General features: G+C 57.7%; 10 protein-coding genes across 10 annotated transcripts; 7 read left to right on the top strand and 3 right to left on the bottom strand.

The window, feature by feature from the left end:
* Positions 1–1,942: 1,942 nt before the first annotated feature.
* On the bottom strand, positions 1,943–3,825 carry MKK02DRAFT_34516 (putative 60s ribosomal protein l7; the record flags this gene model as incomplete). The annotated part of the gene is made up of 5 exons (XM_053088958.1): positions 1,943–2,136; positions 2,191–2,456; positions 2,504–2,670; positions 2,875–2,967; positions 3,796–3,825. 5 exons carry the CDS (start codon positions 3,823–3,825, stop codon positions 1,943–1,945), a joined length of 750 nt encoding a protein of 249 aa, XP_052943312.1.
* A 1,621-nt stretch (positions 3,826–5,446) lies between these two features.
* Positions 5,447–6,601, top strand: MKK02DRAFT_38189 (uncharacterized protein; the record flags this gene model as incomplete). The annotated part of the gene is made up of 3 exons (XM_053089981.1): positions 5,447–5,996; positions 6,046–6,427; positions 6,481–6,601. The coding sequence occupies 3 exons, from the start codon at positions 5,447–5,449 to the stop codon at positions 6,599–6,601; spliced, it is 1,053 nt and encodes a 350-aa protein (XP_052943311.1).
* Positions 6,602–7,158: 557 nt separating this feature from the next.
* Positions 7,159–8,813, top strand: MKK02DRAFT_38188 (uncharacterized protein; the record flags this gene model as incomplete). Its single annotated transcript, XM_053089980.1, has 2 exons — positions 7,159–7,344; positions 7,395–8,813. 2 exons carry the CDS (start codon positions 7,159–7,161, stop codon positions 8,811–8,813), a joined length of 1,605 nt encoding a protein of 534 aa, XP_052943310.1.
* Positions 8,814–9,568: 755 nt separating this feature from the next.
* MKK02DRAFT_18093 (putative efflux protein EncT) lies at positions 9,569–11,300 on the top strand (the record flags this gene model as incomplete). Its single annotated transcript, XM_053085890.1, has 4 exons — positions 9,569–9,747; positions 9,827–9,937; positions 9,988–10,336; positions 10,386–11,300. 4 exons carry the CDS (start codon positions 9,569–9,571, stop codon positions 11,298–11,300), a joined length of 1,554 nt encoding a protein of 517 aa, XP_052943309.1.
* A 1,356-nt stretch (positions 11,301–12,656) lies between these two features.
* Positions 12,657–13,955, top strand: MKK02DRAFT_38186 (uncharacterized protein; the record flags this gene model as incomplete). The annotated part of the gene is made up of 1 exon (XM_053089979.1): positions 12,657–13,955. The coding sequence occupies one exon, from the start codon at positions 12,657–12,659 to the stop codon at positions 13,953–13,955; it is 1,299 nt and encodes a 432-aa protein (XP_052943308.1).
* Positions 13,956–15,008: 1,053 nt separating this feature from the next.
* Positions 15,009–16,422, top strand: MKK02DRAFT_38185 (uncharacterized protein; the record flags this gene model as incomplete). The annotated part of the gene is made up of 5 exons (XM_053089978.1): positions 15,009–15,361; positions 15,408–15,508; positions 15,554–15,678; positions 15,723–16,354; positions 16,401–16,422. The coding sequence occupies 5 exons, from the start codon at positions 15,009–15,011 to the stop codon at positions 16,420–16,422; spliced, it is 1,233 nt and encodes a 410-aa protein (XP_052943307.1).
* A 453-nt stretch (positions 16,423–16,875) lies between these two features.
* MKK02DRAFT_38184 (Ima1 N-terminal domain-containing protein) lies at positions 16,876–18,972 on the top strand (the record flags this gene model as incomplete). The annotated part of the gene is made up of 10 exons (XM_053089977.1): positions 16,876–17,073; positions 17,124–17,196; positions 17,252–17,376; positions 17,424–17,683; positions 17,744–17,861; positions 17,896–17,940; positions 17,988–18,110; positions 18,156–18,645; positions 18,829–18,866; positions 18,925–18,972. 10 exons carry the CDS (start codon positions 16,876–16,878, stop codon positions 18,970–18,972), a joined length of 1,518 nt encoding a protein of 505 aa, XP_052943306.1.
* An 86-nt stretch (positions 18,973–19,058) lies between these two features.
* Positions 19,059–20,430, top strand: MKK02DRAFT_38183 (uncharacterized protein; the record flags this gene model as incomplete). Its single annotated transcript, XM_053089976.1, has 3 exons — positions 19,059–19,574; positions 19,634–19,879; positions 19,933–20,430. The coding sequence occupies 3 exons, from the start codon at positions 19,059–19,061 to the stop codon at positions 20,428–20,430; spliced, it is 1,260 nt and encodes a 419-aa protein (XP_052943305.1).
* Positions 20,431–21,663: 1,233 nt separating this feature from the next.
* MKK02DRAFT_38181 (putative glycosyl hydrolase) lies at positions 21,664–23,462 on the bottom strand (the record flags this gene model as incomplete). The annotated part of the gene is made up of 5 exons (XM_053089975.1): positions 21,664–21,930; positions 21,984–22,309; positions 22,361–22,970; positions 23,023–23,124; positions 23,172–23,462. The coding sequence occupies 5 exons, from the start codon at positions 23,460–23,462 to the stop codon at positions 21,664–21,666; spliced, it is 1,596 nt and encodes a 531-aa protein (XP_052943304.1).
* Positions 23,463–23,822: 360 nt separating this feature from the next.
* On the bottom strand, positions 23,823–26,506 carry MKK02DRAFT_38180 (tryptophan synthase beta subunit-like PLP-dependent enzyme; the record flags this gene model as incomplete). Its single annotated transcript, XM_053089974.1, has 11 exons — positions 23,823–23,922; positions 23,977–24,187; positions 24,275–24,674; positions 24,729–24,911; positions 24,961–25,650; positions 25,710–25,806; positions 25,849–25,987; positions 26,045–26,138; positions 26,187–26,343; positions 26,405–26,412; positions 26,462–26,506. 11 exons carry the CDS (start codon positions 26,504–26,506, stop codon positions 23,823–23,825), a joined length of 2,124 nt encoding a protein of 707 aa, XP_052943303.1.
* Positions 26,507–26,996: the final 490 nt, after the last annotated feature.

The following is a 26,996-nucleotide window of genomic DNA, read 5'->3' as shown; positions in this document are numbered from 1 at the left end:
CCCCTCTGGCCTCCGAGCGCAGCATGCAGTCTCACGCACTCCGAGAGGACCCATCGTGCTCTCGCCAGATCCCCCGCCCGCTTCGTTCCCTCCAATAGCGCCTTCCACGTCTCATTCGTCGGGATATACCTCGACCTCATCTCTTCCTCTCCCTCCACCGCGAACGGGACGTATGTCGCCTCCTCGTGCCTCGCTAACATCTGCCGGAAGACGTCAAATCCCTCCAGGTACGTTCCGCGCGTTGAACACAGGGCGCGGATGTACGCCGTATACTCCGGCTCGGTGGGATCTAGGCGCTCCTCCTGCGTCATTTGGATCCATAGGTCGCGGGCCATCTCGGGACGGGGATCGGACGAGGCGGCGCACGAGGCGATCATGGTAGAGTAGACGGAAGGGAGGGGGAGGGGATGAGCGACCAGTCGCATGTGCGCAAAGAGGTCCCAGGCGAGCGAGCGGGATGTGGAGGATGGAGACGAGGTGGTGAGGTGTTGTAGGATCAGGTTGTAGGTTGATTGCGGAGCGGGAAGAGAGAGGGACTCGAAGTGCCGTAGGTGAGAGATGGCGGTGGTGGCTGAGTGGTCGGTGACGAGGTGTACCCGAGCGAGGACGTCGTGTTCTGCGGGTAGCAGTTCGGCTGTCTGTGTCAGCAAGTACTTCCAGTACTAGATATCGGCACTTACCTTGCTGGCCAATCATGGAGCAAAGCATAGCCACTACCTCCTGCTCACCCTCACTGAGCCTCCCCGCATCCTTCGTAGACACAGCCTCTGCCAGAAGCGCACCGATCTGCTTCCTCTCAATCTGGACGCCCAGCCTAGGTAGGAGCTCCATCAGAGCAACCAGTGCAGACGCATCACCCTCGCGGACCTGCCGTATCAGCTAGACTCTTCTTTGGTCCAATGCCGAAGACGGGAGAAGACAACTTACCGCTTCTGCGAGAAGCGCCCTCCCCTCAACCCGACTGACCAGCCCCAGCGGTACCCTTACGCCAGCTCCAGTAGATGGGCCCGGCGCAGAAAGCTCTTCTTCCTCCAAGAACCGCGCCAGCCGATCCACATTTTCTCTCACTCCACCTTCATCCTCCCTAGCTCGTGATCCCACGGCTTTCGAGCTCGCCGCACCCTCGCCCGAGGCTGGCGCAAACCGCTCTGCCAGACCTCTAAGCACTTCCCCTCCCCCTCCCCTCTCCTTCTTGCCTCTTGGTGCCTCCAACTGCCTCACACCACTTGGTCCAGCCAGTCTAGCCTTCCCCTTCCCTTCAGGCGCAGCGAGAGCTTCGGCGCTACTCTGGACTACAGCCGCATAGAACTCTCTAAGCTCTTCCTCCGTATACTCTTCCAATTCAGCAACGACCGCGCGCGTGAGTCGCTGTTTCGTTTTGAGCTGCAGAGATTTATCGCTTGGAAGCCCATCGAGCGAGTCCGGAAGCTCAGAGTAAGCCGGAGAGGAAGGAGGAGGGGGAGAGCGATAGAGCGGATAAGGACCGACAGGGTCCGTTGGGAGGTGTAAGGAGGAGAGGGGCGGAAGGGGAGGGACCTCGGTCTGTCTATCAAATTAGCGCCTGGACGAGGACCAGCAGGTCTCGACGTACGCCGAAGAGAAAGGCCGCACGCGGCCCAAAGAGCGGGCTAGGCGCAGTCTTATGACCCGGGTAAGCATTCTGGGCGAGATGTATAGAGATATAGGAGATGATATCATCCCATCCGTGGCTTGTTCAAAGTTCTGACAACCTCCACCTCGGCTGAAATTCTGCTCGCGTACAGATTTGCTGCAGCTACAACGTATACAGCGCAGCAATGATGCAGTAGTAGAGTAGCCGATACTCCTGTCCAGGTAACGAGCGTACAATGAGTCGTGTCCACTCGCCCGCGCTTTCATACCCCCACAGCTCTTCTGGCGGAATCGGAACTGGATACATCCCTACAAAAACAACCCCTCCACCCTACACCATCTGGTGGACGAGCTTGCTCATGTGCTTCTCCCTGTTTCCGGTGTCACCGCCCTCGACGTAGCCAATGAACTTCCGGGGCCTCCATCCGCCGTTGGGGTTGGAAAGTTTGAAGGGCCAGAGGGATGAGGTGGCCTGCTTGAAGTTGGGGCCGCAGGTGACAATCTCGTGGACGAGGTCCTCCATGCCTTTGTGGTCAGCTCGAGCTCACAGATAATAGCTCCAGAGAAAGGTCGACTCACAGATGATACCGTACTTGCCGAGCTGCTTCTCAATGATGGCGTTGTCGGTGATGGGGATACGCTGGCCGTCGATCTTGGCGTAACCGCGCTTGTAGATGAGTTCACGGACGGCCTTGAGGTTGACCTCGCCGTAGGTGATGTAAGGCTCGACAATGTGCAGCATCTGGGTGGTCGCCTTGGTGACGCGGACGAATACACCGTTGTTGATTTGGAGGAGACGGAGGAGCTGGAGGATCTTTTTGGGTTTAGGGGCGATTTTGGAGATACTACCGCAGTCAGCTCTGCTCGAGTACCAGCGATAGACTAGACTCACCCCTTCAGACGGACGACAAAGTAGACCTTGGCCTGGGCGGGGACATAGAAGTCGCCGGTCTTGCGTGCTTCACGCTGCAGACGGACCTCCTCCTTCTCCTGCGAGATGTACTCCTTGACGTACTGGTCGGCACGCTTGAAGATGACCTTGCGCTTCTGCTTGGACTCCTGTTGGATCAGCTCTGTCCCTCGCGTGAATGTAGCAATCCAGTCGAAAGTAAGGGAAGGGGAAGTAAAAGGTTCAGTCCCGAAAGATGGTTAAATTTAGGGCAGCATCGTCGCGACTAGCCCAGGTTATAGGTTATGGTTTTGCATCATTGAAGAGGTGGGAGGAAGTGGATGAAGGGGGTGGGAAAGAAGAGATCAACTCACAGTCTTCGCCTTGGCAGCGGCCTGGAGCTTGGCCTCGCGGGAAGCCTCGTTCGTCCTGCGCTTCTTCAGGAGCGTCTCGGGGACAGCGATTTGCTAGAATGGTATGAGCTCCTGTCCTGTATTCCCTGCCCGTCGTATCCCATGTCCCCATCGTCTCCCCATCCCATCATGCTCCTCCTTATGCTCCATCCGAGCTATTCCATGCTCGAAAATCTTTTCCGCCAGTAATCGGATCGTATAGCTCACCTCGGCGGATGCGGTACTGCGAGAGTCAGCTGTTGCGTCTGAACTGCTGTCTGCAGGAGTGGAGCTTACCTAGTAGAAGGCGCCATCTTGAATCACTACCTCAGACTTGATGGATGAAGAGAAACCGTTGACCAAAGACTGCAACAGCTCCACCGCCAGACCGAGAGAGAGCCAAGGGTCTATCTAAATCCGCCACAAATAAGAAGGGAGTTTCTGAATCCGCTCATACGAAACTCCGCCGAAACGCCGATTAGGAAATGCTTATCACTGGTTCGCCACCCAAAATAGGATGTGCCACGTCATCCCTGCTGCCCGCACTGCTGCTTGCTGCTTGCCAAACTTCTCTCTCGCCTGTGCAGAGCTCGTTCCTGCCTATATACCATCTCTGAAAGTATTCCCGCCAAACAGGCTTAAATTGGTTTACTTGCAACGATGGTGAGTTGAGGCTGCTGCAGCGAGGAGGAGGACAGGCGCGGAGAGGGAGACAGGCGTCAAAGAGGAAGCTGCGAAAGGGAATTATCTGAACCCTGGCTAATCTGCCAGTCTTCCGAACTTGCTGCCACCTACGCCGCTCTGATCCTAGCCGACGAGGGCATTGAGATCACCGTGAGTACATTGTCGCTCCCTTGCTGGTTCTCAGCTGACATATTAGGGTGACAAGATCGTCTCCCTCACCTCGGCCGCCAAGGTCGATGTCGAGCCCATCTGGGCCTCGCTCCTCGCCAAGGCCCTCGACGGCAAGAACGTCAAGGACCTCTTGACCAACGTTGGTGGCGGTGGTGCCCCCGCCGCTGCTGGCGCGCCCGCTGCCGCTGGTGGTGCCGCTGCCGCCGGTGAGGCTGCTGCCCCGGCCGCTGAGGAGAAGAAGGTTGAGGAGAAGGAGGAGTCCGACGACGACATGGTGAGTTGGCTCACGCGCGTTCAAGGCTGCAAGGGCATAGCTGACTGTGATAGGGCTTCGGTCTGTTCGACTAATCGATTCGCCCCCGGTCGGATCGCCTACCCTTGCGACGGTTTCATGTAGAACTCCAATGCATGAGCCTAGCACCTCCAAACTTCGGCTTGTATCCTCTGACGGACTTTGTCGTCGGCGGCATACTCACCCTGCTACTGATCGCAGGCTCTCTCGCGATCATCCGCTATGACGGAGGAATGGGGCATATCTTTGCTCTCGATCAGCAACTTTATGGATACCGGTCGTTAAAAAAGCGGGATCGCGGTCTCACATCTTACACGCTGCCTGTGTGATCTCCCAACCGTCGCTATCACTCCATTCTCCTCCAATAGCCTCTCAGTCATAATCGACAGTCCATCCCTGTCACATCTCCGCCTCTATGCTGCGCCAGGCAAAGGGGAGGTACGGAGTAAATTTGGAGGTTGTCCACACATGCCTGCGCAGAGGTGCTCGCGTCTTCGGTGATTGTTGGTGTCTGAGAGCGCCGTGTCGCTGTCTAGGAGGGACTTTCACTCTGATCAGCTGAGAAGGCCACCGCCATCCCCAAGCTCTTAGTCCTGCCGGAAACCTTCACCATGTGGCAATGCCTCCGCCGGAGCTTATTAGTGTCCATTCCTCGAAGCTCGATCCCTGCCTGCCAAGATCTCTGTTTGACGTAAAAATGGCCCCGATCACACTTTGCCACCGGACTTCGGATGACATTTTAGCTCAGTACTGATCAGTCTCCGTCCCGGTAGCTCAAGCTCAATTTAAAGCTCAAAAGCGCGGCAGACAAGGGCGAGCGAGCGAAGCGAGGGGTCTAGTCGTACGAGCTATATACGAGCAGAATAGAGGCTAGGGGTGTGGGACCGCTGGCTAGTTGTCCATCTGTTGTAACTTGTACATACACTTTCTTTCACCAGCGAACATCGCGAGCGACGCACACGCAATGTACGATCCATCGTCCTCCTCTGGCCCCTCCACGCCACTCGCCGAGTCGAGTCCGCCACTCTGGTCGGGACATGGCATGCAATACTATCCGGGCGCAGTGATATGGTATCGGGGCACCTACTGGCGGTGTGAGGCACCGCACCTAAGCGACTTTGGTGGAGCGGTGCGTTGTCTTTCCTTTTCTTCCCAGGGCGTGCTCCAGGGCTGGGCCTCCGATGTCCCGTCTCCGTCCCCACGTCCCTTTGACAAGGTTGAACCGAATACTTGTCACCCTTCTTTGGGCGCGGCTCGGTGGCGGAGCGGCGCGGTGCGGACAGCTTGTCCATTTCACGTTCCACGCTAGCGCCCTTGCCACTTTGCGGGGATCAATTGAGAGATGGAGCCTCGCTGATCAATCAGCCTGACGTCCGCTTGCATCTCTGGACCCCCATATCATCCACAATGCCTTTCGGTCAGCTCCCACCTCAACCACCAGGCTACAGCGGATTCGCGCAGTCCCAGAAGCACGCCGACCGAGGCGGAATGGCTTCCAATCCTCAACACGGCATCCCTCCTCTCATCGCCCCTCACCCCGAGTCCGTCCAGTACACCACCTCGCATCCCCCTTCATACGGCGTCGAGACGCACGACGACAACGACTCGTCCCCCGACTCGGAAGGCACCGTGACGGGCGATTCTTCCCGCTCGCTCGGTAAATCCAAGCAAGGCCGCGGCATGTCGACCGCCCAGTTCTTCTCGAGCAAGGCGGACGAGTCGCTTCGGTTCCTTACGGCCAAGCAGGAGGGTGCCAAGGCGCAAGATCAGGGCGAGTGGAAGGATGAGCTTAAGGGGAAGCGGGTATGGAGGGTCGGCGGACTAGGGATGTGGGCGTATGACCAAGATGAGAAGGTGGAAAGTGCAAAAGGGGCGGTGTGGCGGCGGTGGGGTGAGAAGGGGAACGGGCAGCGGGAGTGGCTGGAGACTGCCAGGGAGCGGACGAACTTCTACAATCGTGAGTCGCAATACTACCGATGCTCGAGTCGTGCTGTGCTGACTGGTAGAAACCCGAGGTGTCAAACCCCTCGTCACATGGAAACTCGTCCAGCCCGGTACATCATTCACCTTCCCTCCTGACGCCCTCCAGATCGGGCACGAAGGCGGCTCAAATCAGCCCCTCTTCTCTGCTCGAGTATGGCACGAGGGCGGGCTCCACCTCGGTAAAGCCGGTCCGCACCTCCTGGGCGGTGCCTCGGTCCCATATGGCGGCGGCGAGCTGAACCTTGATACGTTCGAGGTACTCTGCGCCAAGCCGGACCCGACGCTCTTCAAGTGGATGTGCTTCCAGCATGGCGAGAGCACCAAGGTGGAGGGGTGGCAGCCCGTCGAGGGCGGGAGGGAGAGGGACGGGCAGAGTCTGTTTGTCGCCAAAGGGGAGTGGGAGGGGTGAGTCTTTTCGTCCTCTTTCTGCCTCGCACGGCATGTGCTGATACGGATAGTGGGGATCATCCGGGCAAATGTAGGATCACGGACGACCACGCCCATGTCGGATGGGGCGGCGGAGAAGTCTGGATCAGACCCTTCTACATCCTCGCCTACAATAACGCCACCCAGCGGTGATCAATTCCTGCGCATCACCCCGTCCGACTCACCAGGCTCGAGCCAAAAGACAACATCATGTCTGTAGCAACTACTATCCGACCTGTATCCGATATCGCATCCACGCAATCACACCGTACGCGCCCGAGGCGACCCATATATGTCTGAAACACGGTCATCGGCACATAGTACAGACTCAGCATCCACCGTACCCGCCCGAGGGGACCGTATTATGTCGGCGTTACATACAAAACTATACCTGGGGAGACGCTAACGGAGACTAGCTGAAGCCGTCGCTAATGCTTGGGGCTGTACAAGACGAAGGGGGCGATGAGCTCATTCTTTGACCCCTGCTTTACCTGACAGGACCGCCTTTGGGGTAATTCTAGGAGACGACCAGGGGCTGAAGGAGGTATACCGATCCTTTGTACCCAAAGCCGCTTCTCAAGCTCCTTGGGATGAAGCGGTGCTGATCTCTCATCTCACTCATCATACTGCTGTGCGGTACCCAGCCTTTCTTTCAGCTCTGGTAGCTGTCATCAATCTTCATCCCTACCTACCCCGCTAGTACGTGCTCCATGCCTGACAAGCCACTCAGCAAGGCCGCGGTGGGTACATTGGTCACTGTAGCGGTCATTGTGCTGCTTGTCGCCGCGGCGGCGGTGGTATGGGCGAGGCGCCAATCTGGGAGCTTTCGCGAGATGTTCAGCGTCGGAATTGCGGGTCGGGGAGGTGAAGGTCTCATTCAGCGAGACCCTGTTGCAGTAAGTTATAGTCAGCCAGTGAGGCTCTTGCACTTTTAGCTGATCATCAGGTGTTGCATATTGAGAAGAGCGGTGACTCTGACCTTTTTCCTCCTCCGCCACCCAGCAAAGACCCGTCGTCGGACGATACAGCCTCCACTGCGCCGCCCACCCCAGCCAAATCCCTGCCTCTATCCTCCTATCGCGATTCATCTCCTCGGCCTACACCAGCCCCACTTCCTACTCCTCGACGTCCAACGCTGACGCTCGATATCCCGCAGTCACCGCTCTCCCGCCAACCCTCATTCAAAGCGGGAGAAAGGCGCAACTTCTCCCGCCCCCTCTCGGCTGTCATCACCCCTCCGCCCTCTTCCTTCTCCTTCTCCCTCTTCCGCCGCAGTCGACTCATGACGAGCCTCAGTCCCACCCCGGCTTCACTCGACCGAGATCGCCGAGTCTCGGTGTGGCGGCGGCTCTCGGGTGTGTGGCGGTGGAGCGGACCTGTCACTGCTTCGGTGGATGGGCGAGCGGGAGGGAATGCCGCCGGACCCGAGCAGGCCGGAAGGAAGGGCATGGATGAGGATAGGTGTCGGACGATGACGATGGCTATGAGCGTGATTGCTCTGCCTACGGTGGAGGAGAAGGGCTCGGGGCGGATAGGCCGGATCCCAAGTATGGTGGATCTCAGGGATATCGGGAAGGGGATGGAGGCTGCGTGGAAGGGGCTTGAGGCAGCCAGACACGACATCGACGGAACAGCGGTGTACAGGGCGGTATCGCGGCAGAGCGCCGAGTCGGGAATTATGCCTAAGTCCAAGCAGGGCAGTACCACCATGCTCATTCCGGCGCTCCCCCCTCGTCCACAGATCCCAGACACCTTGCTGCGCCCAAACGTCCGACAGGCAAGCATCAAAGTCAAGCACTCCCCACGCAAGCGCTCGACTTCCCAAGCCGCATTCAAGCTGGCCGTACCCGTGTCGCGCTCTCCCGCTGGGCATAAACGCTCATCCTCCACTCCGCACGTCCCCTGCCTTCCTACCGCATATCCTCAGCCCGGTACAACGGATATTACCACACCCCCGCCCGGCTCTCGCCGACAACACCGCCGACCGCCCTCGCTGCGCTTCGCAAGGGAAATAGGGATGCCGCACCTTTGGCTAGAGGAGGAAGGGGGGATCGCAGCTGTCGATCCGGGCTCACAGTCCGCTCGACCCCCCCACAGCCAGCCGTCAGCGGACAGTGAACACGAGAGCGCTTATGACGGGATGGAGGAGGTGCAAGTGACGCCGTATAATCCCTGGCCGGCGGGACCGTCGGAGTTTCATCCGGACTTGAACGAGAAGGGCCGAGGAGGGAGTGAGGAGGCAGTGGGAGAGATACCGCGATTACCCCCTATAGACACGGCGCCGTCGAGCTCGTTTCACTTTGATTGGGAGATGGCCGTTGTAGCAAGCGTAGGGCGTGAGACTGTTAGTGTTAATGTCTGGTAGCCAGTCCATAAGCTAGTGCATGTTATGCCGCTTGCGCACGGAATGAGGTGTCAGGGTGATTATAGCTGATATCTTCCGACGAGAGTCCACTTCAGGTGGGCCTTGTCGCACACAGCAACTGCAGAAACGAGGGTCGTTCGGGACCGAGACTTGGCCGGGGCCAAGGATAGTGTGTTGCGTAGCTTGATCAGCGTATGAGAGCAGATCACGCATCATGAACGTTTGTGGCTACTGGCCGAGCCCGAGGTCGGATGTCCGAAGCTGCAACAACTTTGCGCTGTCTCATGAAGCATGCACGTGTAGTTGACCGAGGTGAGCGCGAGGTATACTGTAGCTGCAGTCGACCGAGTCGCGATGGCCGACGGGCATAGCGAGATTCGAGTAGATAAGCAGTGCCGTAAGATGACCAAGCGTCCGCGTGCGGACCTTTGATCAGATTTTCGCTCGGTCATACCTCGGTCATGCAACTCACACCTCTAATGAACCTCCTTTGTAAGACTCGGTCATGCTAGAGAGCCTCGATATCGATGATTAAGCTTGAGGCACGGAGTCGTACCATGCCCGACGGGCCTCGGAGCCGGTGGTCACGTCCAAGAGATATATATAAGAGCTCGTGTGGAAAGTTGACTGACCCTCCCTCATCCACTCGCATACAACACCTTCACCACCTCTGACTATCCCTTTCTGACATGTCCAACCCAGCTCCCACATCCACACTCAGGCTCCCGCACTCCGACTCGGCAGACTCTCGCGAGATGTCCCGTACACCAACCGTCATCAGCTCAGACCATGGCTCGCTCAAGAAGGAAGCGACCGGTGCAGATGGTCTCAAGCTCGAAGGTCTCCCGACGCATAAGGTCTCAGACGCACTGTCTAGTCTCTCGTCGGCGAAGAAGAGCCTCTTGCTTCTCATCTACAGTCTGGCTATGTTCATGTGAGTCACCTCTCTGTTTTTCCTCCACCTCCGAATCTCTTCTGTCCTTGAAGCTGTCTCGAGCAGAGCTGACTCGCAGTGATGCCGCCGGTGTCTCCGCTACCTTCCTTATGACGGCTCCGATCGCCGAGGATCTGCACATCAGCTTCGCCAACGAGGCATGGGTTCTGGGTACTTACTCAATGGTCTTGTGAGTATACTTTCTATCCCTGCTTCGTACACAATGCTGACCACTTCTAGCGCCGCCTGTCTCCTCTTTGCCGGCCGTCTCGCCGACCTCTACCCTCCCCACCGCGTCTTCACCTTCGGCTTCGCCGGCATTTCCATCACCTACCTCATCATCAGCTTCATGACCAATGAGATCGCCTTCTACGTCTTGCGGTCCATCAGCGCCCTCCTCGCGGTGCTCACCATCCCCTCTGCCATCAACATGATCGTTCAGATGTACCCGGATCCGGACGAGCAGGCAAAGAAGCTCGGTCTCTTTGGTATGTCGGGCGCTTTGGCCAACACTATCGCCCTCGTCCTCGCCGGTGTCTTCCTGCTGGCCGACTGGAGGTGGTACTTCCGCTTCATCACCATCTTGACTGTGAGGCCATCTTCCCCTCTCAATGCATTGAACATCAGCTGATCCTCAGGCACCCTTTGCTGTCATCGCTTGGTTCCTTATGCCCAAAACGGAGGCGGTCGCATCGGGTCTCGGCTCCTGGGACAAGATCAAGCGGATGGATCTTCCCGGCGTAGGCATCATGGTCGCCTCCCTCATCCTCTTCGTCTACGGCTTCACTCAGGCGCCCATGATCGGCTGGTCTTCCGCCCAATTCATCGCCCCCTTCATCATCTCGGTCGTCCTCGCAGCCGCATTCATCATCTATGAGCGCTTCCTCCCCGTCGGTTACTCCCTCCTTCCCCACGGCATCTGGTCCTACCCCAACATCTTTCCTCTCCTCCTCCAAGCCTCCGGGGTCTTCATGTGGATGGCCACGGTCCAGCTCCGCCTCGCCACCTACTTTCAGATCGCCCTCAACGACTCGGCCATCTTGGCGGCGGTCAAGCTTCTTCCTATGGGCGTCACTGCTCTCGTCGTCGGCATTCTCACCCAAGTCATGCCATGGCTCATCACCCGTCCTCGCTACGTCCAGCCCATCGCCTCGGTCTTCTGCTTCGTCGGCTCCATGCTCTTTGCCTTCTCGGGCGGCGGTCACGGGTCCAAATACTGGGCATACATCTTCACCGGAGAAGTCATCGGTACGGCTGGCGCCATGATCATCTTCATCTCGATGAACTCGATGATCATCATGTCCTTCCCCCTCGAGTCGGCCGGTATCGGAGGCAGCTTCGCCAATGTCATCTTCCAGGTCGGCGGTGTCATCGGTATCGCGGTCCAGGCGGGTCTCATCGCTACTGGCGACGGCACGGTGGAGGACTGGGTGGGATCGAGGAACGGCTACTTCTTCACGTCGGGATACATCCTGGCGACAGGTCTCGTCTTTGTTCTCTGGTATAGGCAGGAGAAGATGCCGGTGAGGGAGGATCCAGTAGTAGCGGTATAGAGAGGTTAGATCATTTAAATAGTCAGAATTATAGATGCCTGTAGCTTTATGAGATGAGTTCAACTTTTGCCTTCTTGCCAGCGGGTAGTTCGGGTGATCCCAGGTCGCACGGGCGACTGGAGATATGTAGCCCGCAGCGAGACGCGAGGACCTTATCGCAAAATTCGTGCAAGTCAGAACTTCCGCTTTGGGAAGTGAAACGCGAGCTCTGCGGAGGCAAAACCTCAAGTGTCGGATACTGATCGCTCGGCCATGTCACAGAGCTCTTCTAGCCTTGCGCGTCTTGTACACCTTAAGCAGTACATGAAACACTTCGGAGCCCTCCCACATAGCCGGCATGACAAGATGAAACGTGGCGGACAATCACTGATCAGTCAAGACCGCCTCACGTAAATGTCCGAAACCTGAAACCTCCGGCGATCCGGAACACGGGATAACTGCTGACAGAAGGCACGGCGTGACCAGAGGATATGCCGTTAGCGTTACCGATCTGCTGCTCTCGGCGAGAGTGGCGCCCTACCACTGAGACATACCGCCGATTTCGCGATGGACGCCACAGAGCAGGTGCTCAAATGATCCGGGGAGTGCGCGCTATGGCTGTCACCCTCTCGGGAGATCTCGTCCACAAATGGCTCAGTACAGCGTTCACACGAGAGAGCGTTTTCGGCTCCCTTGGTCCATGTTCTATCCGGCTGACACGGGCTTTGTGCTCGCAGTAAGGGGATGCAGATATCACGAAACCCTCTCGATATGGTACGAGCGCGACTGTTGTCCGAAGAGAAGACAATCAGCTCCTTCATCAACACGGGAAGATTCTGTCGTCCGCTCTTCTCATCCATCAGCATCACCAGCATCTGCATCCGTATACAATTCCCACAAACTGCCCCGCTCGTCCTCTCACGTTCTGCGGCAAATACTCCGGTGCTCCGGAGCCGCCACTGCCGAGCAGTCTTCTAGCGCCAAACCCGAGCGAATCTAAAACTCCGTAAGTTCTAAATGTCTCCTTCCGGTCAAAAAGCTTATACTGACGAATCCAGACCGCAAGGCACCGCTCTACGATCGGAGAATTCTGCAACAACAACAAAGAAGAGCAAATCCTCAGGCGACAGCGCCATTCGAGAGGAAGGTTCAGCGACTACGTCTGTACCCCTCGGACCTAAAGGCAATTCCGCCAGGACAGCTGAGAGAATACTCCTCGGATCTGTCTCACGGTGCGCCTCCCGCCACTCCTCCAGCCCTCCGTCTATGCTTAGCGCTTTAGCGTTGGACAACAAGGACCAGCGTTGGGCATTCACTGCTAGGCATTCCGCCTCCCCTTCTCCCATTCATACATCACCCATCTACAAGCCTCTCGCAATGGCCATCAACAACCTCTCCCCTCGGCTACGTCACCTCCTCATTCAGTCGCATAGCGGCACAAGCGAGGTCGTTATGCCTCAGCCCGTCATATCCTCTCCCTCAGATACCTTGCGTAGTCTGTCACCGGACCCAGCCTATCTTCCTCTGCGGGGGAAGATCCCCCCACCTCTCACACTTCCTCCCCTCTCCTTCTTCGAGCCAGGCATGGAGCCAACCCCCACCTCCTCTATCTTCAATCTCCTCAACACCCTCAGCGTTGACTCGCCACCCGCCACCGCGAGGTCGGTCTCTCCCCTCCACCGATCGGAACTCCCTTCCACTGCTGCTCTCGAGCGGTCCCCATCCACCCCAATGTCCGCTCCACTCTCCACTGCAGGCTCCGCCCCTTTCTTCGCCCGCCAACACCGCCCCTCGGTCGACAATCCTATCCCCACCCTCCGGCCGGATATGTACCGGCGCCACTCTGGGCAACCGTACGATATCAATCCAGCCACCAACCGGATCATCTATCGGGAGTTTGACTTCAATCCGGGCGGCTCCCGTGTCCCCATTTCGCGGACTACCAAGGCGTGCAATGCGTGCAGGTCGAGGAAGGTGCGGTGTGATGCAGGCGGACAGTCGGGCGAGACGGGGACGTGCTCGAGGTGCAGGGAGGCGGGTGTAGAGTGCTCGTACACGGGGGCGCAAAAGAAGAGGGGACCGTGTCCGGGATTGGCGAGGCCGGGAATGGGGGCAAGGCGTCAGTCAGGTCAGCCGATACCAGGCAATACACCACCCGAGCTGTCGCCGGACTCGCGGTCCTCGTACGGTTTCCCCCTTCCCCAAAACGAGCAAAGCCATGCTCAACTCCCGCCCATCCCACAACATGGCCTCCAGTCGGCACTGCCACCTATTCCATCTGTCCACTCCCAGCCACCACCTCAATCAAACTACCAAGTCCATCAGGGGTGGACTTCCGCTCAGCCTCGTCCGCTCTACCTGCCTACATCACCTACCTCCCTCGCTCGTCGGCCCGCCACTGCCACAGCCAGCCAGACTGGTCGCAAGCCCAGCTTCGTCTCCTGGCACCCCCCGGACATAGAGGAGAGGCCGGGCGTATTTGAGCAGGAGTACTCGATGCAAGCGCAGGAGAGAGGGGTGACCATGCCAGGGATGCAGCAGGGGGACTGGAGGGACAGCGAGCGGGTCTACCGCACCTCGACTGGAGGCTCTACATCAGCTTTCGGCGGGGATGGGAGAAGTCTACCCCCATTAAGCGTGGCGCTGAGGCGGACGAGCTTTTATGAGCCGCGGTGACAGGGTGCGACGAGTGGGAGAGGGAGCGATGCGAAGAGGTGGCGGGAGTTAGGGGATAGAGGGAGTTGAGCGGACCGTAGGGAGGATCTCGTTGTATCTGGAGCTAGCTAGATTAGGGGGTGTAGACATCTTTGTCCGTAGAGCTGATAGCTTAGTGATTGTAAATTAGGTCTGTATTAGATTCTCCCGTTGCTAGACACATGTAGTCGGCTGCTGTGCTCATTCTGTCAGGATTGCAGGCGATAATCACTTTGCGCAAGAGTGCGCAAGGCGGAAAGCAGGTACTGCTCCTTTCGGTTTGCCGGTTCAACCAGGCGTAGGTTCTTACCGGTGAGACTCTCTCAATCACACGTCAACAACCACAACTTACCTTCAAATCAAGAGTACAGACATCTACCTGATACACTCACCCTCACATACCCAAGTTCCCCTCTCGCCAACCCCGCGGCCGTCGGATTGCAGCGAAAAGGAGCGAGAAAGACCCTTTGTCTCACAAACCCCAGCCCCATCTCGCCTCCCTCTGAATCAGTGGTATAAGCAATTATGTGTGAGTCTTGTCTGTGCCTCTCTCTGTGAATGATTGTTGGCTTCATCTTTCATTGCATTGCACTCCACTATACCATCACCCCATCCTCTGACCCCTGTGCCTGAGAAGGACGGCAGCGTGTACCTGGTTGAGGGAAGGAAAAGCAAAATAGCACCGCCACTCGCTCGAACCCCTTTTCCGCTCCCTATCTCTCTCGCAGTCAAGCCCATCATCTACCTATCAACCTACCTACATCATACTCCATCTCTACCCATCTACTACATTGTTCATATCTCCACCTACGACATCGAAGCGATCATCAAAGACTTGCGTCAGGGACAGCGCTCGATAGCCCAGAGTCCTCGCTTCCCTCTTTTCCGGGGCTATTCAGATCCTCTTACCCCATAAAATCTGCGACGTCCCCTTCACCCCGTCATCGTACCCCCTATCCCGCCTGGACACCCTGCGCATCCCTCTTCCTCTCTTCCTCTCTTCCTCTCTTCATCCTTCGGCAGTAATCACCCAAAATGTCCAGCGTTAACTCGGCGTCTTCCATATCCGTATCCTCAACAGCTTCAGCATCCGCGACTGCTACCAGCTCTTCCGCAAGCGCCTCGGCGACCACTCCGGTCCCCTCATCTACCTCTTCCATAGACTCCTCTTCGGCATCTTCGGCGTCATCGGTTTCCGCATCCGCATCCGCGTCTGCCTCATCAGCGATCTCCGCCAGTAATGCCTCGGCTTCGTCAGCAGCTTCGGCTATCGGCAGCGCTTCGGGGTCTAGTGCTGGAGCCAGCGCCAGTGCTTCTGCTAGCAGCTTGAGCGCGAGCCTCGCGTCGAGCGCTTCGGCTGCTCAGCAGTCGGTAACGACCATCACTCAGTAAATCCTCCCCAGCCGCTCGTAATGTGTCGATGCTAATGTACAGGGTCGTTACGCGCACAGGATCCAACGGACAGCTTGTCACTGAGACTAGCATCCAGACCAGCGCCGTTTCTAGTAGTGGCAACAACAACTCTGACTCATCAAGTGAGTACCAGATAGCTCTTGCCAATGGCCACTTCTGACCTATAGAAACCGGCGCCATCGCGGGTGGTGTGGTCGGCGGTGTGGTTGGTCTCGCTTTGATTGCCGGACTGCTCTTCTTCTTCTTCCGCAAGCGGAGAAGGTCACTCCGTGACGACTTTGACGATGGCATGGTAGGTCAGATTCTCTTGTAGCTAGGACCGAGCTGACCTTTCAGTTCGACCCTGGACGTGCTGCGAACCGAGCTCCGGTCGACCTGGCCGACAACCAGCCCAATCCGGACGTGGAGCCTTACTTCATCCCTGGTGTGGCTTCTACCGCCCAATCGACCGACCAGTCCCCTCAAATGTCACAGTACCCCCGGTCCGCCGCTACTACCGATGGCGGTTACTACAACAGTCCTGCCGACGTCTCTCGCGGTCCCTCAAGCGCGTCCACTGCTGGCTTTGCCGGTCGTGGTGCCGCTGGTCCCGGCATGGGAGCTGGAGAGCCTATGCCGTCCATGCCCGAGGCTTCCAACTATCTTCCGGGCGGGTCCAGTTCGGGCTACAATGCGGGTCAGCTCGCACCCGCGGTCGGCGCTGGCGCTGGTGCAGCTGCGGTCGGCGCAGGTGCTGGCGCCATGGCGCGCATGTCGGCTAAGCAGAGGGAGGCGTACCAGGAGCGCCAGCGATTGCAGGTCAACAACCAGCAGCCTGGGCAAGGCGGCTCCGGCAGCGGCGGCTATGGCTCGGACCCCACCAGCCCAGTGACGGATGGCGGACGTCAGACCGTTGTCAGTCAGGATGCTGGCCCGCTTGGCTCAGGGGAGGAGGAGCCGTTCCAGCAGGGAGGAGAGGTGCCGCCAACGTAAGTCAAATAACCTCCGTGCTGGGAACGGGAGCTGACGAGCCAGTTATGACTCTATTCGTCGATAAGATGAAGACAGGAACCAGGCAGGAGGCGTTTCGAGACGGACGTTCAAGTAGACTCTTTCTTACCTTCGTCATCCAGGTTGCGGGAATCGCAGACTTGTGCGTAATTTTGCTGGAATGTACCTTTTAGCCTTTCGCAGTTGTCTGGGGATCCGCTGTGCATAGTCCCATACGTTAGAGCAAGGCTATGTAGCGCCTCGGGTATAAGAAGCTCGACGGTCATTTGATGTCTCGAACTGTAAACATTCTCGAACACGCGCCGTCGACTTTTGACTTTCGTCTTCGTTCTTGCTGCACCTCAACTTTCACCGTCGAAAAGACCGTCTGGTATCAGCCACAAGGTCAACTGTTGATCTACGAAATGCGAAGGACCGCATCTTAGCTTGTCCGGCCTCGACCATCGCTTCTCACAAGCGCGAAACGAAATCCTCTCAACCCGGTTAGCGAAGCAAAGCCATGCCGCTCCTTCGCTCCGCGACAAGACCTCAGGCGGTCGAGTGCTTCTTCTGCCTCTCGCCCTCGGTCCTTCCAGCACAGCTGCCCCAGCCGTCGAGTCTAAGCGACAGGAAGGGGAAGGGAAAGGCGAGGGCGGAGGTGGGGACAAAGTGGAATTGGCATTGCGGCCGGTGTGGATGTTGGAATGTCCGTGATGAGGTGGGTCTCAACAACCGAAGCTTGTGGGGGAGAGGACGCTGACACCTCAGAGAGGAGAGATGCTATCTGATCATCCTGCGATGCACGATCCGGCTTTCAATACTCGCTCGTTCTCGCTCCGAGGTGAGCTCCCTCCCTGCAGAGCTCCAGCCTCTGCTGCGATGAGCTGATGAGACAGCTACACCCTCCACGTCACATTTGCCGTCCACGTCCTCAAGCTCAGCTCGAACGTTCTGCCATAGCTGCCTCACAAATCAGACTCTGATCATGAACATGCTGGCAGGGTATCTTCCGGACGATAACGTGAGCACTCTAGACCTTCCCGGATGACATTCGAGCTGACAACCCAGGATCCAAGCTATCCTGAACTTCACGCCTCGCTACCATCATACCTCGCCTCGCTGCATAGCCGTTACCCACCTGTGTGCCCCATATGCCAACCAGCGGTGGATGATGCCTTGCGGAAAGCCGATCAGAAGGCACAGGTCGAGGCGTGGGGGTCTGCGCTTCGGAGAGGGCGCGACACTGGTAGCAGAGCGGGAGGGAAGGGGTCTGCTCCGGGGAAGTTCGAGGTTCTGGTCTGGAGAATACGAGGCGTTGGGTTCTGGGCGTCAGTTGTAGCCAGCTGGAGCGCAGGGCTAGCATGTGAGTCACCCCTTGACATGCTCAGTCAAGCTACGGCTTACGGTCTTAGCGGCGCTTGCCCCATCTCGACTTACGGATCTCTTCGATTCTACGCCTGGCCTGAGACTTGGCCTGCTCGCGCTTCACTTGTCTTCGATACTATGGTTCGCCTGGGATCCTCATTGGCTCCGACGTCAGCGAGAGCATATGCGCGGCCGCGCCAAGGGGAGGGAAACGTGGATTGTGAGTACTGTCCCAGCGAGGCACGCAATTCCAAGCTGACTCTTCAGCGTAATATGCTTCTCGTCTTCGTAATGAGAATCGTGGGAGCGATCCTGGTGTCCTATCCCCGTCTGAGACCGCCGGCGCCTCTTTCCCGAATAACGGGAACACTGCTAGTCCTGGAGGCGATCGTAAGACACACAACCTCCCCCATTGGCCAGGTAGCTGATAAGCAGGCACTTGTACATGCCTTCGCGGCCATTCGCAGCCCATATCCTATCGCGCTTCGCTTAGTCCGTCCTACCCAGCTCAGTGTCCCTTCGAGCCCGACCTATCAACAACCCAGCGGTCCTGGAGTTTACAACCCATACCTCCATTCATCGCCCCCTGATCATTCTTCTCGCCTACAGCGTGACCTCGCCCCCAAACATCATCCCGTCTTCGGCAAAACGTCACTCTCTCCTCGACCCTCTCTATCCCGCTTAAGAGACGACGAGATGGACTGGGAAGGTCCGGCTCCCTCAGCATTGTATAACGGTGGATACACCTCCGGCGGTCCTGTCTATTCTGAGCAACAGGCGGAAGAGATGACGGAAGGGTATGAGAGGGGGCAGGGATGGGACAACTTTGCGGTGGGAAAGCAAAGGTTCTTTGGGCGGAGAGAGGGGGAAGATGAGACGGGTCTGGAAGGGCTTCTCGCGGGTTGGGGGTTGGCGGAGCAGATAGGTGGGCAAGCAGGAACAAAGAGGCAAGGCGGGTGGGCCGGAGGAGCGCTGAGCTGGTTCAGCGGTAGGACGAAGGAGGAATAGTGATTGCTGCTACTATGACGTCCCTTGGTGGCGAGTCTGCGGGGAGGTCCGCCTCTCCCAGGCCATCGCTCGCATCCTTTGCTACTGCTACTGATGCCAGAGTATGTGGCTGGCTCCCCTGACCCCTCCTTTCACCAGGTACAGCACAAAGCTTATCGTCCTCTTTTGATTTGTTGTCCCTTCCCCCTGATTCCAGTTCCCTTTTATGCCTCACGTCGACGACACCCTCGTCCTACCTACATAAGGCGGCATCCCGCTCACCGCCTATCGACAAGGTACTTGTACTTACCAATACTTCTGTTGCTCACGATACTCACCGTACTGACTCCAATGGGCCGGCGCACAAACAACGAAGAACCCCTCATTGACCACGCCTCAGCCCCTCCGTACCCTACGGCCCGCGCTGAGAAGATGACCTCCGAGCCTCTCAGCACCCAGCCTACACCCCGCAGTCCTACCCTCAGCGACATGGAGATGGAGTACGAGATCGAGATGGACATTGAGCTCGGGAACGGCGTTAGGCCCAGTGCGAGCCGCCCGCCCAAGTCGTCCCCTCCCATCATGCCCGAACCGGGAGAAGGTGGTCCCCTTGTCCCCGGTCCGCCTGTTGCTCCCATTCCCCCAAAGAAGGCGATCTCTGCTCACGCGAACGTCCTCTCCGAGCTGAGGCGCCGAAGTGGGTCCAAGATGGCTCATGGACCGGGAGAGGTGAGGCACATTGAGTATGCGTCTGGTCGGGCGGCAGAGAAGGGGGCAAGGCGGGCGGATGATGCGCTCGAGAGCCCATACTATCCCAAGGAGGGGGGATGGAGCAAGCAAAGGATGTATGAACACACGATCAGGAAGGTGAGTTGTCAATATTGCATGTGAGAGGCCAGCCAAGGGTTCGTACTGATCCTCACTAGGTATCGATCGATGCGGCAAAGAAAGCCATACAAGGCTCGCATTCGCAAACCAAGAAGCAGCCGCCCCTTGTCTATCCCTTCATGCAGCTCTCATTGTCCCCCTCGAAGCCCAAGCCCAAGCTTGCACCGAAGGTCAAGGCTTACACGCCCGCAGCTGAGAAGAAGGAGCAGCGCGGGGCAATTACGCGTTTCTTGCCGCCCAATAGGGACGAGGCGTTCATTGCATTCATGCCCAATTCAGCCGAGGTACGCTCATATTCTGTTCTGATCATCGCCCTGGGGACAGAGCTGACAAGTAGGGGACCATCGCCCTGTTCAAGTCCAGCTGCCCTTCATTGGCTCAGGTCCCTTCCGATGAACTCGCCCTCGCTTTGCACTTTGACGGATCCCCATCTTGGGTCAAGAACGTCCTCTTCCGGGTCCTCCCCGAAACGTGGCCTCACGCAGTGACCGACGTCCTCCCTCTCATCCACATCAAGCATACGCCGAAGGCCCGGCTCCCTCCAATCCAGACTGATGCCCCGACGGTGGCCAAGGTGAGCGACGCAGATCTGATGGGCGCCTTCGAGACGGAGAGGAACAACAACATGTGGAAGGGCAAGCCGGATCAGACGGACGTGCTGGGACACGGGGAGCCGGGCGTGTTGGCCATGCTCGCCAAGCAGAAGCAGCAGAAGTGGGAGCAGGCGCAGGGGACGTCGAAGACTTGGGATGATCTCGTTCGCGAGGGCGCACTGTTGGGTATCCACCAGTCTGAGCTCGGCCACCTCGCTGTCCATTATGGTTGCAAGCTATAGGATATCGATGTCTCCTCTATGTACCAAATACACGGATGTCTTGTGCAGTCGACCCATGGTCTCTTTGCACTGCAGGCTGACCAATATCGAAATCTCCTGGTGTATATAGGTTCGCTGAATGGCAGGACCCGCATGTGTCGCTGGATCTTCCGAAAGGGCCCAAGGTGCAGGCCCCGGAGTAGCTCTCACAGATTGACTCGAGGAGCTGCAGACACGGCTCGCAGAATGGGGCCGGTGCAGGCGTGTTGATCCCTCGGTAAGGAGTAAGAAATCAAAGGTACCTTCGTGCGGGACAAGCGCCGCACCGACTCACTCATCTTGAGTCGAGCACGCCATCGATAGCGTGCTCACTTGCGAAGGCGGAGTGCCAAAGGATAGTCCAGTGTCCATTGTCGCATTCACACACATAAGACGAGCTCCGTACCCGTCCCGGCGTCCGTCAACGCACTTGCACTACTTTCGTCCCAGGCTGAACTCGGCCAGATTTACGATCCCCAGACCCCAGCCCACAAATATGTCCCCCTCATACACCACTGACAACCTTGATCGAGCGGCACACACGCAAGAGCTTTGGTCTCGACTGGCACGGGCGCTCCTCGAAACGCCTGGTCATCTCAATGACGATGAGCGCAAGGACTACAGCGCTCGCAAGTCCAAGCGTCCCTCACCTTCGGGCGCACCCAGCACCAGCACGGTTCTTCAGAAAGCTCAGGTGTACAGCCAGGAGAAGCTCTTGCGAGATTTGTTGTGGTCAATCTCTTCCATGAGGAATCAGCCAGCCTCCTGGTCGCAAGGTGAGCCCGAGGCTGGTCGCGAGGCATACTTGCGGGCTGCGGCGCTCGGCTTCTTCAGTCGTGAATACTCGTCAGACGCGATCAAGGGATCCGGCATGAGTGCCGTTGAATACGACGAGGCTCGCGTCGGCGCGGCAAGTGCCCTCTTCAAGGATGTTTGCGGGCTGAGCGATGAGCTCAACTCCAAGGACAGAGACAAGGAGCATCTCGCGAAGCTTCTGCTCGATCGCTCCGATGCACTTTGGCATTCCCTCAACAAATACTGGCGTGAGATCGAGTGAGATGGAGTGAGTGCATCAGATTCCCACTCGTGTATACGTGTAACGTCACCCGGGATGCTGAAGCGGCTGGACCTGTTGACAGGGATATCAGTAAGAGAGGAGGCCGTGCATACTTTACCACTCATATAGAGGCCAACTCCTCCCTCTGCTAGCTCTGCTCAATTAGGTACGAAGCTCGTCCTCCCAAAGTGGGCTGGAGTGAGGCACACCTCCCCATCTGCCCCCTGCGCAAACAGTGCAAAGTGCGTGCCGGTAAATGGCGAATCCCAGATCTTGTTCCTGCAGATGACGTTCGAGTCAAGCGTCTGTAGGTCGGTCGGCGAGTCGGCGGCGGACTCTTGGTAGAAGGGCGTGTAAGAAGTGGGAGCGGCGCGGAAACCGAGCTGGATTGGGCCATTAGCGGTCTTGAGTGAAGTTACGACCTCCTATTCAGTCAGCTTTGTCTCTCACTCGGGATGTGGTGAAAGTTCCAGCTCACCTCGCGCTTATCATCCTCATACCTATTCCATCGCAAGACCAACTCCCTCCCCTGCCCCTTCTTCCTGATGATCATCGAGATGAAGCTGAAATTCGACCAAAAGACCGCCGTCCCCGCCTCGTCATACTCCGAGTCTGGCTCAAAGTCGAGCGTGGTGAGCCACGTCCCGCTGTGGTATTGCTGTTTCCGGCAGAGGAGGGCGGGAGATTCGCGCTGGTCGATCCGGAAGGGGTTGCCGTAGAGTGTGAGGGTGTTGGGTCGGGCGGAGAGGGAATGTTCTTGGCGGACAGGGGTACGGACAGAGTACCAGCCAAGATTGAGCTTGTCTGCGACGCGACGTCAGCTCTCCCCTTAGGCAAGGGAAGGGTAAAACTCACCGCTGCTGAAATCGTCTGACCACTCGGTAGGCTTCGGCCCCGTCTCGATCCCCTTGACCGTCAACCCGATCTTCTCCCTCCCGTTGAACACCGGCCAACCCTCCTGTGTCCACTCTACCGGCGCAAGGAACGTCTCCCTCCCCAGCTGCGCCACTTTCCCGTCCCCCTGCGGCCTCGTCGCCAGCATAGTGACCCACCACCTCCCATCCACTCCCTCAAACATATCCGCGTGACCGGTGCACATCACCTCCGTGCTCTCCGGCCCATTGTGCACGAGCGGGTTGATCCCTTCCGGTGGGTGCTCATATGGTCCCAAGGGGGACTTGGAGCGGAAGATCCATTCCTGGTGGTGCTCCTCGGTGCCCCCCTCGGCGATCATGAGGTAGTACCACCCGTTCCGCTTGTACATGTGCGGGCCTTCGGCAATACGGTTGATCTGGTCCGAGTCGCGCAGCATGACGGGCCGGGTGAGGTTTCGGCCGGTGGTGATGTCGATCTCGGCGCCGTAGGTTGTCAAGAGGGCGCCGGAGGGTTGGCGCGGGCCGCCGCCGTATGAGGGACCGAGGCGGGAAGTGCAGAGGTACACCTTGTCGTCATCGTCAAAGAAGAGCTGGGAGTCAGTTGATCTCTCTCTAAGGAGATAGACGGCATAGAAAACTCACGTCCTGGTCAATCCCGACCATATCGATAGGGATGGGGTCGCTCCACTTCGAGTCATCCCAAATATCATCGGTCGAAACGATGAACCCTCGAATCTCATCATGCTACCAAGTCAGCCCCGGCTCCCTCATGACGTAAAGAGGTTACTCACTACACCATCATTCCTGGTCCTGACGCAACACGTCGTCATGTACCACCGCCCCTTATGATACCTCAGCGTCGGCGCAAAGATGCCCGCCCCCGCTACCTCTGTGCGCATATACAGCTGACTCGGTCGGTTCAGCGCATGCCCGATGAGTTTCCAGTTGACGAGATCGGTGCTGTGGTAGATGGGCACGCCGGGAAAGAACTCAAAGGTGCTCGTGGCGAGGTAGTAGTCTTTGCCTACGCGGCAGACGGACGGGTCGGGGTTGAAGCCGGGGACGATGGGGTTGGAGGCCATTTTGCCGGGGAAGTCCACGATATCTGCGGGATGCGCGTGAGTTGATGAGTGATAATCAGGTGTGGTGTATCTCGAGGTATCTTCCATCACCGGTTCACCTCCCTCGCAGCGCTGCCTCTGACTCGTCTTTATATGGTCGAGTGCGCAACAAGTGGACCATCTTGGACTTCTTGGAATCCTCCGCGTATCCGCCGACGGCCTAATCTCCGGGCCGAGATTTAGCCGGAGTCGCAGAGCCGCACAGTCTGCCCGCACGTTGGCGGATGCTGCTTCGCAACTGTGGACCTTGGGATTATTTGAGAAGACTTCATAACATAGTAGATACAGCGTACTCTAGATAAAAGATGCATGCGTCAAGCATCAAGCGGCCACATGCCAGTCCAAGCGCTCGGCCCAGTCCTTGCTCTTGAGCGTCAAGAGCACCTCCGCCACGTCCTTGGCTCCACTCCCAGACAGGCAACTACACCGTTAGCTCTGCTCCTATATGGCATCAGATGAGGAGTTGCTAGCTTACATGACGATATCCTTGTCCTTTGGCATCGTCTTGGCGAGCTGCATCCCGCCCCAAAGACCGTGCGAACTCTCAAGGGCAGGAATGATCCCCTCGAGCTCAGTGACCATCTTGAATCCCTTGAGGCACTCAAAGTCGTCCGCGACAATGTACTCTGCGCGGCCCGTGTATTTGAGGTTGGCGTGTTCTGGGCCGACCGAGTTGTAGTCGAGACCTGACCATCAGCAACAGTCCCCAACATGAAAAGGAGCGGACTCGCCGGCAGAAATCGAGTGAGTAGGCGTCAACTGCCCCTCCTTACTCTGAATGATATAACTCGCCGCACCGTGCACAACACCAGGGACACCCTTGCTGAGCGTAGCCGAGTGCGCCTCGGTGTTGATACCGTGTCCTCCTGCCTCGACACCAATCAACCGCACACTCTCATCCTCGATAAAGTCGTAGAATGTCCCGATGGCGTTGGATCCGCCTCCGACACACGCGACAACCGCATCGGGCAGCTTGCCGGCCTTTTCGGCCATCTGTGACTTGATCTCGCGGCCGATCACGCGCTGGAAGTCGCGCACGATGGTGGGGAAGGGGTGGGGCCCGATGGCGGAGCCAATCAGGTAGTGGGTCGAGTCGAGACGGGTGACCCAGTCGCGCATCGCCTCGTTGACGGCGTCTTTGAGGGTCTGGGTTCCGGAAGTGACGGGGATGACCTGGGCATAAGCTTTGTGTCCCGCATTCCCTTTTTCGCGCGGATATCAGCTCACATTCCCACCCAGCATCTTGATCCGGAACACGTTCAACTCCTGTCTCCGCACGTCCTCGGCGCCCATGTAGATGTCGCACTGCATACCAAACTTGGCGCAGACGGTGGCAGTGGCGACACCGTGCTGTCCAGCACCCGTCTCGGCGATGATCCGGTTCTTGCCTAATCTCTTGGCGAGGAGAATCTGCAGTATCAGCTGTGCTTCGCGCGTCTTCGTGCAACGCTTAACTGACCTGTCCCATGGCGTTGTTGATCTTGTGACTACCGGTGTGGTTCAGATCCTCACGCTTCAACCAGATCTTCGCACCACCCATCTCCTCTGTGAGCCGTTCGGCAAAGTACAGCTCTGACGGCCTGTTCATGTACGCAAACTGGTCCTCAAACTCCTTCCAGAACGCCGGGTCCTCCTTGGCCGCGATGTACGCATCCTCCAGCTCGTTTAAGCAGTCGACGAGCGACTCAGGGACATATGCACCGCCAAACATGCCGAACTTCGATGGAAGCTTTCCGGCGCGGGTGACGTTGAGATCGTCTTTCGCTACGCCGTCGAGCGGGTCGACATCCTTGGCGTCTGAGGGGAGAGGGAGGGGTGGGGAGGGGTGTCCAGCAGCGTCGGCGTTGTGAGACTTCTTCTCGCGGCCGAGGGGGCGGATGGGCTGGTCTTTGAGCGAAACGGTGCGTACGAAAGCCTCGAGTGCGGCGGGGGCGTCACCGGCGGCGGCGCCTTCCTGGATGACCTTGACGACCTTGGAGCCAATGACGACACCGTCTGCACCGGCAGAGGTCACAAAGTCGAAATGTGTCCGGTTGTCGATACCGAAACCGACGGCGAGGGGGACAGGGGTGAAGGCGCGGATACGGGCAATGAGCTCGGGGAGGGAGGTGGAGATGGCAGTGCCAGAGTTGGAGCCAGTGACTCCCATCTGCGGATCAGCTCTGCTTCATAATGCTCCTTAGCTCTAGAGTCCGAAGTTGAGCTGACCTTGGACACAACGTAGATGAAGGAGTCGGCAATGGAAGCAAGGTATTTGACTCGGTCAATCGAAGTCGAAGGGGCGATAAGGGGGATGTATGAGATGCTGCTGATCAGCACAGGTCATGCACAAGGCCAAGAAGCTCACCCTTCCGAGGTACAGATCTTCCTGAACTTCAACGCCTCCGATGGCGGCAGGTCCACCATGATGTATCCATTCGCACCGGCCTCCTTGCAGTCTCGTACTGCCTTTTCCTCTCCGTAGGCGATCAGGGGGTTGTAGTAGCCTTGAGGGTCAGCTTAGGTCTGGCCGAACGGGGCGAGGCATCAGTTAGCTGACATACCCATGAAGACGACGGGAGCCTTCAATCCCTGCGCCCTCGCTTCCCGGACATACCGCAGGCAGTCCTCGTAGTGGACGTTGTTCTCGATGGCAATCTGCTCATCAGCTTCTCATACAGCATACGTTCCTTCGACCTGACTGACAGTGTTGGCCTTCTGGATTACAGGCCCGTCCGCAATGGGGTCACTGAAAGGTACACCGAGCTCGATGATGTCGGTCCCTCCGGCTTCCAGAGCCATCATGAGGGGAACGGTCGCATCCTTGGTCGGGTAGCCGGCTGTCAGGAAGTTGATCAGGACCCTGCACAGTCAGCTCTGCGGATCGGTGAAGCTCGGGCTTGCTCGGGGTCCCTTGGACATACGCTTGGTCCTGTGGCATCAGCTGGAATTGGAGGGATCAGGGAGAGCACCTGACTTACCTGGTCTCGCTTGTCTGAGAAGACCTTCTTGATTGCTTCTGCCATTGTATGTATGGAGTATGTATGAGTAGCGATCAGTAGGTATAAGATATAGTGCAGTCGATGTAAGAGAGGACAAGCAACGACTCGGACTTTTGGAAAGCATCCGATGGAGGGCCGAGAGATCGTAAAGCTGGCTGTTATCAGTGACGTGGCTTTTTAAAAGGAAAAGGTCCAGGCCCGTCATGCCGTACTCGTAAATAGAGCGGGGTCCCCCGTACTTTTCCTGCCAGCCAGGTTGGAGCGCGAACTCAACCACCGCTTGCTTCTGCATTCACCACCTTCCAGTACATACCTGGACTAGCCACTCTCTTCTTGCCCTTACCTGCTCGAACACAGACGCGCAGATCTCTCTGTACTGGATTTCTTTCGGAACGAGAAACCTCCGAAATTGTTTGATAGACCCGCCATCCCAGCGCGCCTTCCCCTTCGCGTTTCACTGCACCGCTCTCTTCAATCTCGTCGTTCTTTACATCACCCACAACGCGTTTTATAT

The sequence above is a fragment of the Dioszegia hungarica genome, assembly GCF_025882075.1.
Source record: "Dioszegia hungarica strain PDD-24b-2 chromosome Unknown MKK02contig_16, whole genome shotgun sequence".
NCBI classification, from domain to species: Eukaryota; Fungi; Basidiomycota; class Tremellomycetes; order Tremellales; family Bulleribasidiaceae; genus Dioszegia; species Dioszegia hungarica.
Note: the sequence above shows the minus strand (reverse complement) of the source record. Positions and strands in the feature narration are given on the sequence as shown.